At 35.5% G+C, this 13,123-nt stretch overlaps 1 protein-coding gene across 4 annotated transcripts in view; it reads left to right on the top strand.

The window, feature by feature from the left end:
• The window catches only part of LOC118257413 (cadherin-7), a 90,745-nt gene that overhangs the window by 46,136 nt on the left and 31,486 nt on the right, over positions 1–13,123 (top strand). For all 4 annotated transcript variants that reach the window (XM_050709351.1, XM_035565376.2, XM_035565377.2 and 1 more), the window contains exons 4-6: positions 4,557–4,676; positions 8,271–8,438; positions 10,081–10,268. In XM_050709351.1, coding sequence (XP_050565308.1) covers positions 4,557–4,676; positions 8,271–8,438; positions 10,081–10,268 — 476 coding nt within the window. The remainder of the gene's footprint in view (positions 1–4,556; positions 4,677–8,270; positions 8,439–10,080; positions 10,269–13,123) is intronic.

Raw genomic sequence — 13,123 nt, 5'->3', positions numbered from 1 at the left:
AACACAGTTTTGGCTTTGTTTCATTTTCTAGACTCTCCACACATATGAACAGCCTTACTTATTACCTAATACAAGTAATGCCTTCCTTTCTTGTTACATTTATTATTTCTGATTGAGGTGGATGGAGACACTTCATATTTATCAAAAAAAGAAAAAAAAAAAAAAAAAAAAGGCACTTCATCTGACCTTGATGCTGGGCTGAGACCAGTCTTGGGATTTTTCTCTGAGTGAAGGCAGACTAAAGAGGAAGGGATGAGTGTAGAACCTGCTTCCAGCTACTGTGCCTCCTGCTTTATGCTCCTGGAGGGGAAAGGCTGTCAAGGCATTATGGCAGCAGATCTAGCCCAAAGGCAGAAGCACAGAAATACCAGAAGCTGTGGAGCAAAACCAGTCTAGGTAATTGCATGTAGGGATTAAGCAGGTACTATGGATACCTTGGTAGTAATGGTGTTTAGTATTTCTGGTAGAAGCTGCTATCCCTTAGAAATGTGAAGCCATCATAGAATCGTTTTGCATATTACACATCATTAATTTATAATAGTCCATGTCTTTAGTAACTGTCTGCCTAGATTTAATTTTTTAATGTGGCTAAAATTCTATTTTAAGGATTTGCGTAGTTTCAAAAATCTGCATTTGTTAAATTCATCTCATTTTGGAAACCAATTTTCCCTTAAGTGATTTCACCAGTGTTAAAAACTGAAGTAACACACATTTCTCATACAAATCTATTTTAAAACTTTGATCAAGTACTACGCACTGTAATAACAATTAAAAAAAAAAAAACACTCTGTGGAGAGGTTCCTAAAACAATAAACCTAGAGATTTAAAAATGATCCCTGTGAAGTATCTCCATCCCAAAATAACATCAACAACTTGCTCAACCAGCTCAGCTCACCTTTATTTGACCCTATCTCAGAAAAGTCTGATCTCTGCAACATCCGACACATCTGTGAATCTTGACCGGTAAATTAAAGTACAAATATAATTCTAAATTCTGGATCCCTTCAACAAGAGAACCTCTTTCCTTCTTTTTGGCCTAATATCAGAACTTAAATATGTCAAGTTCTTGGATGACTGTTATATTGTGATATCTACTAGTATCTGTTAAAGGTTAGGTTAAAAATGACAGCTTAACCATTCTGGATAAATAAAACAAGCAAACAAATACCATCAACAATAACAGCAACAAAACAGAAGTCTGTGCCATCCACCCAGAAGCCAGCGTGTTATTAACTATATCATCAATAACAAAATGTGTGGAACGTCTCCATATAGCAGCACAGACTTTCCCTCAATATTTGCTGCAATTGCTTAAAAATTTTATGAAGTGGCTTTATGTCAAATTCATTTAGATGAACTGACATCCTAGCTTTGCTACAAAGCCCTAGACAATTGTATAGAAAGATAATTATAGATAAATCCATATTCAAGAGGAAAATACATGATTTTTCAGTAAATGTCTGTTGTCTTTTCAGCCTGTATCAGATATACAAACTAGAAGAAATATTTTTGTTGAAGTTGAAGTCGTGAAGCTACAGGCTATAACTGCATGTTAATGGGTTTGAGGTAGGGTTAGTGTCCTGTTTCTACCTCAGTCTAGGGCTCTGAACAATGCTGCGGTAAAGATTTACAGCACCAACCAGTTCATTAAATGAAAAGAAGGTGTAGTTCTGTTTGTAGACTGTCCCATGTTACCTTTGATTCCAACATTACTTGGACACTTACATGATAATTGCCTCTGTTGTGAGGTCAGGGAAAGTGTTCAGGAAGGAAGACAATTTCAGTAAAGGAACACATCTCTGTGTTGCAATGTGGATCCTTTTAAGGAATCCTTATTCTTCAAGAGAAATTTTCCTCTGGGAAAATATCTCTGGAAATCTCTACTGATCTTTCTGTGTATTATGTTTCCTTGCAACAGATCTCCTACAAGTAGGTCTATTCACATCGTTAAAACACCTTATGTTAGACTGCATATATTTTTTAAAAAAAATTATATTGCGCAAAAATCTCCCTCTGGACATAGAATTTCTGGAAATTTTTTGAGTGCAAATCTCAAAGAAATAATGATAATAGTAGCTGTTTTAAAATATCTTTCTCTCCCATGAGCTTTGAGGAAAAAAAATAAATATGATAAGCACAAAGGGACTAGGAAAGTATCATCATTTTCTAGTTGTTGATTACAGTCAAGTAGGATGAGTGCAGAAATATTTGGTGTTAGAATTTCTGCCTAATTTTGTTTGTTTGCTAGTTTGTTTGGTTTTGTTTCTAGTAGATATATGTGTTTGAATGGGAAAATCTTCAGTTTAGGAGGAAGCCAATTAGATTCAGATACTGGCTTTATTTATCTCACAAAATGTAGAAGTCTTGCTTGCCACATCAGTAGATTTTTTACAGCAAACAAGTCCTTCTAAGCTTTCAGGATTTCCAAAATTTCTGTGATGAAATTGCAGAGCTTGTAATTTCTTTGATCTTTTATTGGTCTGGAGTCCTTGAAAGCAGCAAGAACAAGGAGCAAAGGCACAGCTCCTTGAGGTTTATAAGAACTTTTACCAGTATTTGCAGACATTGTACGCTTCACTGTCAGGGCTTAGAGACTGTGTAAATGTGGTAAGCCTGGCTCTCACAAAAAACACAGGATGTCAAATAGTGATTAGGATACCCTTGTACTCAAAAGCTTAAGAGACTCTGGAAAATTTAAAATAGGTCTCCATATGGGTAACATTATAGAGTAATCTGTAAAATCAGTTTGACATACTGAATCAAAGCTCTTAGTGGTGAACAGAAAACTGATGTATTTTAAGTCCTGTAACTGATAAATGACTTGATGGATTAACTATCAATTTTCTTTTTAAACTTCCCATCTACTTAATAGTTGCCCGTGAAATTTCAGGTTAAGAGGGACCTTCTCTCTGTACAAAAATATTAGACAGTCCACGAGAGAGAAAAAATGCATTTGAAATAAAATTGCAATCATAATGCTTTGCCATTGATACTTTAGGAAGATAGGTCAGGAATGTGGGTTAGTTAGGTCATATATGAGTAAAATTATCCTATGAAAGATGACTTCTGGTCAGAATTCATTCAAGATCTCATCCTTTGTTATCTGTACCATTTTATAAATGGCATCATTTAATCCTCTCTTTCTCCAAACCTTCAACCTGATCCCAAGACCCATTTACGATCTTCTACTTACCTGAGAATAGAAAAGCTGAAGAGAGTGGTGCGCATACTACACTAAACATGAAGAATTTCAGAACTTTCTCTCATCCTTTCCTGAATAAGTCAAAATAAAACTAAGCAGAGTACAATTTATATTGAATTCATCGTGGTCACTTGTTACGGCAGTTTGTTCCTAAAGAATGATTTCTGGATTTGCTGCTTTCATTTTCACATAACAAAAAATATGTTCAGTTGGAAAACGAACACTCTTTTTAACAAATGTTTCTCTCTAATCTTGTTCCTAAATCCAGTTTAATAGGTAATCTGATCCTCAGCTGAAGATCTGCACTGGGCATCTGCCAAATTGCTACAGTATTAATTTGCAACCTAACCTCCAAATGAGTCCTTGGGCTGTTGAGTGGAAGGTCTCAATGTTGCTGACAATCTGCCAGTGAGAAATAATAATCCTTTCTGCCTATCAAAGGTGGTGACCACAGCCAAGACCCTGGCTCCCATGTGTTGTCTTATTCTGCTCTCAGCAGACATCATAGATCATATACAGTACAAAAACAAATGGCAACTTACATGGAGAACATAATAAATAGGAGAGGGATGTTGAATGAGATTCTCACAAATTACACCCTTCTTGCTAGCCAGTTAAATATGTTGCTTTCTTATTCCTGTTAACATACAGACATTTATCCTAAAGAAATATTTATGTAGCAGATTATGACCTCAAGTGTTACTGAAACATTGTAGGTGCAGAGGGAAATGAGTGCTTTTTAAAGGAGTTTAGAGGTATCTCTCACGTTTGTTGTCTGAGCTGAAACAGAAACTCTTCAGTCTTCTCTTGTATGAAAGGGCAAGTATTTATATATATATGTGTGTGTGTTTATAAATATCAAAATATATAATTTATGTGAATATGTTTATATTTGAATCTGTATTACTCATCATTTATAATTTTAATATGTGAACTTCTCTTCAAAGGGCAATTGTTACTATATTTCATACTTGATATTTCATAACATATTTCAGGCATCATCCTCAACCATACTTCAGGCTTCATCATCATTTAAAACACTGTTCATTGGAAGTTTGTTCTTATATATACCCTCCACCAACCAAATTTATAAATAGAGAGGGGAACTACTGAGTGATGTGGTTTCTGTTACTGTGAGTTAAACTCTGAGACTATTTAGGAAGAATAAATTCTATAATAATCAATATTATTGGTTTACAAAAAGGACCTTATATTCTAGGCTGAATCATGGAAGTGATGAACAGCTGTGAAAAAGCCACCTCACACTGTTCCAGTTATATATTGGAACTGCATGTTGCATGTAGTTTAGATCCATGGATCTTTTATGTACAATAGTTCCTTAAACATTTTGCAGGTACCTCTGTGGTTCAAGTAACAGCCACTGATGCAGATGATCCTACTTACGGCAACAGTGCCCGAGTGGTTTACAGCATATTGCAAGGACAACCTTACTTTTCTGTGGAGCCAAAGACAGGTAACTTTCCACAAACTGTCTCTACAGTAATGCTGAGAAAAAAGAGCATATGCATTAAAATTTGCTAGCAACTTATTAATATGATCTCTTGGTTAATTGAATACCTTATGATTTTGTTGATCTTTTACTCTCTTATTCTTCTGAATATACCACAAATATACCACAATATACCACAAAAATAACACATCTGAGTGATTTGATAAGCTTACATTGTTGGAACTGAAATTTTTACCTCTTTGTCAATCTACCAACTCCCTGGTCTACTGCCTGTTCCAATATTTCTGAACAATGAAAATTTCAACATTTGCTTTGTTTGTTTGTTTTGATTTGTTTTGTTTTCAGATTTTTGTTATGGAAATGTCCAAATGTCACTATTCACCAGATTTCCTAAAGTGTAGATTTATGGCATGACCACCTCTCTCCTTCACTTTTCAAACTGTATTCTTTTGTGGGAAATGTATTTTTTATTCATTAGTTTGAACCAGAAATCATTGTACTTCCCATCCTCATCTGATACACTATCTTTCTGCCACTTTCAAAACAAATTATGATGGGATTTTTTTAATTTTTTTTTTTACGATTTCCTTGAAATTTTGTGAAAAATTATTGTGTATTTTCAGCCACAGCAAAACACAATCTTTAATCCTCTTATTTTTTTTTTTTAAATAAAAATTGTCCATTTAACTGTATATTTTGTTCAGATTTGGGTCCCCCACAACAAGAAGGATATTGAGTTGGTCTTGTGTGTGCAAAGAAGAGCAACAAAGCTGGTGGAGGAACTAGACAACAAGACTTATGAAAAGCAACTTGGGGAATTTTAACCTCATGAAGTTCAACAAAGGCAAACAGCAAGGTCCATCTGTGCCGGAGCAATCCTAAGCACAAATACAGGCTGGGTGGACAATGGATTGACAGCAGACCTGAGGAGAAGGACCTGGGGGTATTGGTTGACGAGAAATTCAGAAAGGAGCTGGAAAGGTGCACTTGCAGTCCAGAAAGCCAACCACATCCTGGGCTGCATCAAAAGCTGTGTGGCCAGCAGGTCAAGGGAAGTGATTCTTCCCCTCTGCTCTGTTCTCGTGAGACCCCACCTGGAGTACTGCATTGAGCTCTGGGGCCCCTAGCACAAGAAGGACATGGATGTATCAGAACGAGTTCAGAGGAGGTCCATGAAGATGATCAAAGGACTGGAACACCTCTCTTATGAAGACAGGTTGAGAGAGCTGGGGTTCTTCAGCCTGGAGAAGACAGGGCTCCAGGGTGACCTTATAGTGGCCTTCCAGTACCTAAAGGGGGCCTACAGGAAACCAGAAGGACTCTTTGTCAGGGAGTGTAGTGATACGAGAAGGGGTAATTTTTAATTAAAACAGGGTAGATTTAGATTAGGAATTAGGAAGATATTCTTTACTGTGAGGGTGATGAGGCACTGGGACATGTTGCCCATAGAAGTTGTAGATGCCCAGTCCTTGAAAGTATTTAAGGTCAGGTGCGATGGATCTTTGAGCAACCTGATTTAGTGGAAGGTGTCTCTGTCCATGGCAGAGAGCTTGGAATATTTAAGGTTCTTTCCAACCCAAACCACTCTATGACTCTGTGATTCTATGAATTAAGGCTGCTAAGTCTGGAGAAGAGGAGGTTGAGGGGAAACCTCACACTTTCTATAACTACCTGAAAGGAGGTTGCAGCAAGGAGGGTGTTGGCCTCTTTTCTCAGGTGACAGGTGATAGGATGTGAGGAAATGGTATCAGCTGGCACCAGGGGAAGTTTAGATTGGACATTAGGAAGAATTTCTTCAGAGTGAGGTTGGTCAAAGCATTGGAAGGGGCTGTGCAGGGAGTGGTGGAGTGTCTGTCCACCCTTGGAGGTTTGGCTTTGTGTTGGGACTCAGTAGGTTGGGCTGATGGTTGGACTTGGTGATCTTGAAGATCTTTTCCAAATTAAATGATTTTACTATTCTCTAATTCTATGATTCTGTGTATCATTTCACATAGTGGGAAAATACATTTTTAATCTGCTTAATTCAGTTTGGTATTTTAGCGTATGTGGAGAGGAATTATAATCTCCATTTCAGAGATGGACATGCTGGGACAAAAGAGAAACAAACTGTTTACTCTATTTCTCATTTAAAAAAATGTGTTGGGAAACAGACCAGAATCCTATTGTTGTGACCAAAAAGTTACACTCCATTTAACAGCATCTAAACTTGCAGAAATAAGCAGTATAAACATATTCATATTACAATAAATCTGTCCTCAATATAGTACTTTTTTCCCAAAAAAGATATGATATATAGTATTTTATTTTTGGCTTTCTATGTATATGTGCAATGTGTATTGTCACAATGACTGCAAACAGTCCCTGACCAATAATATGGTATTTTTCTGCTAAATCAAAACCTTTAAAGATTGAGACTGGAATGTTTGCATTCTATTTGATATTGATGTGATACTGAAATTTCCTGTGTGCCTGATAATTAGCTTCCAAATCACCGTTTAACACTGCTTGACAATTTAAATATGATAGAAAAATAAGCAGTCCAGGAAAAGTATTTTAGAGACAATAAAGTTATGAAATTGTATGTTAACTGTATTTTTAATATCTTGTAAAAATAGTGCCAGGCAGTCTGTTTGTGAAGTAAATGTTTCAGCCCTGAGTTTATTAATGGCAAGTCCTGAATTCAGAAGGGAAGAAAGAAATAAAACTGTAACTAAACATTCGGCAAATATCCCATGAAGAGATATGTGCCCCAATGTGCCTCTCCTTTATTTAGATTGTTTATGTTTCCTTTACTGCTGACACTAAGTGCTGCTGGAGTAAGCGGCTGCCTCTCTGGAAATCAGTTAGCAGCTGTACTGTGTGCTGAACATGAAATATTCGTAAAGTCATCAGGTTTTGAGAAAGAGTATTTATTTTCTGATCTATATCAACAGAACTGAAAGGAGGAAGCATGGAGCTTTCTTTTGGTTTTTATTTCAAATCAAATAATTACAAATTGTATGCAGATATTCAAATGGGTATAACAAAAACTTTATTTCAGATATAACAGTATTTTCTTTAACAAATCAAGGTATCTTAATTACGTTAATGCTTTAGAAGTAGTTATTTTTAAAGCAAATATTTGGTGAAATAAGATAATTGCATATATATGCAGAGTGTGTCATGATATCAATATTTGTAAGAGTTAATGTGCTGAATGACTGTTGGGCATTGTGAAATGAATCTTGAACTTGGAATCTTGAAAGTGAGTACAGAATATGCTATTCTTACTAGCTGTAAGAGAGTGGGAAATCAAACACAGGAGATGATATCTTCAAAGGAAGTGAATGTTACCTGAGTAACTTTGCAGTTCAGGGAGAAGATATTCTGAAAACATGGTCATGGATGGCATTACCCAAACAACGTAGCACAAACTGGAAAAAAATACATATATAATGTGGTTTTCAGTGACTACTTAAATTAAGCTTGTAGTATGCCAGTTCAGTTCCTAGTAAAATATTGTTATCATTTATTTGCTGCTACCTTTTAAAGACAAACTCAGCTTTCACGGCAATATATTTACTTCTGCAACCACTGACATATCTTGTCTTACTGCAGGTGTTATCAAGACTGCCCTTCCAAATATGGATAGAGAAGCGAAGGACCAGTATCTACTAGTTATTCAAGCAAAGGACATGGTTGGGCAAAATGGTGGATTATCAGGAACAACATCTGTAACTGTCACACTGACTGATGTAAATGACAACCCACCCCGCTTTTCACGACGTAAGTTACTTGAATTTTGGAATTATTTCTAAACATTGTTATTTTCTTTATTTATTTCATTATTTCGAAACAAAAAATAAAATTAGTCAGCTTCCATGTTAAATACTTTGAGGACCACTGACAGCAACATATATTATTATCATTATTGTTATTATTGCTACTACTACTAAATTGGAATAATCCTTTTTTGTTGTTGTTGTTTGTTTGTTTGTTTGTTTTGTTTACCTAATATATCTTAAATCATCTGAACTGAAGTAATATACAGCAGGTGCATTTATTAAAATATTTTACTTCACTACCAATAAAAAGACAAAAAGATACACCTTAACAGATCTTTATCTCTTGCCAGTTGGACTTCAGGATACTTAATTTCTTAACTTGACTGTTAATCTTTCATATTCCTTTGGCACTTCAGCAGGATTTCTCTTGTGCATACAGTGTTTCCTAAGAAGTTAATCACAGAGGAGCTGGAAATTCATCTTGCCTCAGTTTACTTTCTTTGACCAAGGTGGCTCTCATCCCAACCAAATAAAGGGATACACAGTTGTTCTCTCAGACCAGTTTTTAATAACATTCTGTCTGGGATAATTTTACAAAAGTCACATGATCTTATAAAGTCTTTGCAAAGTAACACAAAAATAATGTGACAAATATATTCACTCCAGCTTCACCTCCAACAATATAAAACAGGCTTCCTACCATTAACTGTTTCAAATAATCATAGAATAACAAGTTATTTTTGAAGGTGAAGATATTATTGGCTACTGACTGCATTCAGATATCCTTTTGACAGCATATATATAATTTTCTACTTGAATGAAAAAGCTGGAATTTTCAAGAGTGCAGATGATGCATTTATTGTCAAAGAAATGAATATATCTCAGTTTCTAGTCATATTCAGATTCTAAACTGCCTTACCAAGATATATGAAGGGATGAAAGACACGGACTCCCGATGGCTCTTGAATAGGAAACCTTTATTGCCATTTTTCTCCACTAATATACTTTCCCCGTAGCTCCATGCGCTGTCCACACGCCCAAATCTGTCATACAATTGGTTAGAGACCCTCGGACACATGCCTCAAGCCAGCCAGCAATTGGCCACTGCGCAAAGCTCATCTTTAACACTGCAGCCAAGTTATTTATCTCAAACCTTCTCAAGTTTTTGTTTCCGCTGCTTACTTCCTCATTATCTCTAGTTCAGGGATGTGTGAAACCGTGCAAGGCCACCTGCGAATTCCTTCCTCTCAGATATAGATTTATAAAGTAATGTCTTTATATTAATTTCATTTGACATATTAACTTTTTTTCCTCTTTCATAGAAAACAAATAAGGAAAACATCTTTTTCATTGGAAAGTTGCGGACATTTGCCTCATGACTTACACTTAAGTGTGGAAAGATGTTCATGCATCTTTGTCTTGTAATTCTTGTAGAAAAAAAAAAAAAAGAATACCCATGGTATTCAGAGTCCATCTGTACAAGGTTCAAACCTTCTATTTAAACTGAAGAATATTTTCTGGTAGTTTGAGCAAGTACTCAGATGCATGAATACAGAAGAATACATATATAATAAAATATATATGTATATATTAGCTTACAGTCTCAGAAAACTATGAATTTATTAAATTTCTAAATTTCACAGGATCATATCAATATAATGTCCCAGAGTCTTTACCTGTGTCTTCTGTGGTGGCCAGAATAAAAGCTGCAGATGCAGATGTGGGACCCAATGCTGAAATGGAGTATAAGATTGTAGATGGTGATGGTTTGGGAGTATTCAAAATTTCTGTGGACAAAGACACTCAGGAAGGAATCATCACCATTCAGAAGGTAAGTCTAATTTTTCTTACTGCTTCCACTTGGGCCTGGGCAAGATAAGGGCAGGAACTGTGAAGGTGATTTTTTTGTTTGTTTGTTTCTAAAACCCTGTTCTGATGTAAGAGTTTCCACTGGTGAATTTCACCATGCATGTGTGTGTACCTGGTTCTGAGCTTTCTAATGCCTTACAGAGAAAATTATTGTGTTTTTTTTTTTTTTTTTTTTTTTTCCCAAGGGTTATTTTGTTTTATTGTTTTGCTTGTTAGTTTGTTTTTAAAGACACAGAACATACAAGCTTGAATGAGAATGTCAATTTTACTCTCATTTGTCTTTCAATTAAATAAAAAATGTGAAAAATATATCAGACATTAAAAATGTAAGCTCCAAATCCAAAATATATCCCAAGCCTAACAAATAAATAAATAAATAAAGATCAAATTATCTTAGACAATCTTGTTCTATCCAGAAAGTACAGAATATTAATATTAAAATTATGTATCAGTAAGACTGGCTGTTTTACAAGATAATTTACTATCAAAATATTATTTCAAAAAATAGAGATATTTTTAGAAATATTTTTATTTAAGCTTTCCATATATGCAGTCAAATAACTAGCATTTTAAAACAGAAAAATCGAGTTTATATAAAATATTAAAACTGAGCATTCTTGCCTTGATGCAACACATTTTAAAGAGTATTTTTATTTCCAAAATAACAGTGGGCTGAAATATTTTGGCAGAAATTTTCAATTTTGAGTAGAACAGGAAAACTAACAAACAAAACCTTAGACAGAAGAACATGATGTCATAAAATTTCATACTCTTAATATGAGAATGTTTGACATTGACTACACTGAAGCTATGGTCCTAACTGTTCTAAGCTATTAATTATCCCCTAAAATGTGGGACTTAGTATTTTAAGTGTAGCTATGTTCCTGAATTCTGACATATTGTTACAATTAAATTGATCCTCTAAGTGATTTCACTTGCCTAGGTACTCTTTAATCTCTGCAAATTTCATGTACCAATTTTCATTATGTTTTCTTCTGGTGCACCAATTTCTTTATAAAGCAATATAAATTTCAGTATCACTTCTCTTTTGAAAGAAGTTAATACTGCATGATGTTGCAAAGTAATGGGCTAATTCTCTGATGCCCTGAACACCTGCTGAGAGCTGGTAAGCATCCATAGATGTCAGAGCAAATGTAGGATGTTCAGCATCCTTGAAAGATCAGGCTCTAATACATGTAAAGTAAATCATTTTTTTCAAGGCAAAAGCATTTGTCTGAGACTTCTTGCATACTGTGCTAATTTCTGCTTAGCATGTTTGAAATACAAGTGATGAAAAGCCAGTTGACTCTGTTCAACAGCCAAATTAAATGTGGCTCCTTCAGCTCATTCATTTAAGGCTTTTGAGGAAAGATCTGGAAGAATATATGCCCATTCTAGAGAAAGAGAGTGTTTATCAAGTGCCACAGTGAGCAACACTGAATCAGTTGGGGGATTCAACAGTCTTATTTGGGAGCTTATGAGAATGTTTTAAATTTTATGTTTTTGTAGTCACAGTGTTTGTTCTGGGACTCTCCTGATTCCAGTGAGCCAAATAATTGGCATTTATTATTTCTATCATCATTTCCATTAGGGAGCTGAACTGGATTTTCCAGTAAAGAACATTTGTTCTGAGAAATGCTCTATGAAATGGCTATTGGACTGAACTAAAGAAGTTAACAAATTTTGACCCAATGAAATAACCATTTGCTAATCATTTTTAAACCTAGTGGACACTGCTGTGGACACAAGAATTCAGGTTTTTGTTTGTTTGTTTTTTTATTTTTTTCCTCTGCAGCATTACAATGTTTCTCTCTTTTTCCTAAGATTACTAACTACCTTTCCCCTGTTTTACCTAAAAGTGAGTCCCCACACTGAGGGGCACCTCCCAAACCTCTTTGTCCTCTTAGGTCTCCATTGAATTCCAGGGAAATTGATGTCTTGCTCAAGGCTGAAATATTTTCCCTACTAAATCTGCAAATAAAATGGCAGAGACCATTGACTTGGAGGGAAGAAATAAAATGAAGATCTCATGCACAGTAGCTATGAGACAGCTTGTTCTTCTCTGGAGGGCATGCACATGGAAGGCCATTAACAAGTGTACACAGGTTAAATGAGTTTCAACTACAGAGCCTAACCTTATAGGTCACTATGGAGTCAGGCAGAGGTTATCCTTGTATGATGATGTGTGCTTTTCAGTAAGGAATGAGGGAAGAAATTATAGCATGGAAACTGCCTAAACATTTTACTACCTGGCACATGATGTTCTGTACACCTCTGAGTGCAATTAGCTCTTTTCTTTTCACGCCCCTAAAGTCAGCCGAGACACTGAGAAACAGCTCAGCCCCCAAATGTATGCCTATCATTTAAACTCGTGCATACTTATATGTTCAGATAACACTTCTGCATCCAAATCAAGCAGTAAAATGCCATTGCAAAGACTTGTGAAAAGATGTGCTTCAGTTCTAAGTGCATATACATACACTTAGTTTTGTGTACTTCTGCTGTAATAGTACATACAAATCAACAGGCCAAACATCCAAATCACTGTCAGTATATCTGGGCAGCTGGAGGCACTACTCCATCCACTTTTGTGCTAGGTTTTGTGGAGAAAGTTGGCACTTGCTTAACAGAGTTCCACACACAAGCTGGGGATATGTTCTGTTCCTAGATAACCTTTCTGAAACAATTTGAAATGCTGACTCCCAAACTAGTTAACTTATGTTAAAAATTATGTTTTAACTCATAACAAGAAAAAAAAGTTTTCTTAAAAAAAAAAAACAGGAGAGAGAGAGAGAGAGATAGAAGAAGAAAGAAACA

The sequence above is a fragment of the Cygnus atratus genome, chromosome 2 (assembly GCF_013377495.2).
Source record: "Cygnus atratus isolate AKBS03 ecotype Queensland, Australia chromosome 2, CAtr_DNAZoo_HiC_assembly, whole genome shotgun sequence".
NCBI classification, from domain to species: Eukaryota; Metazoa; Chordata; class Aves; order Anseriformes; family Anatidae; genus Cygnus; species Cygnus atratus.
Note: the sequence above shows the minus strand (reverse complement) of the source record. Positions and strands in the feature narration are given on the sequence as shown.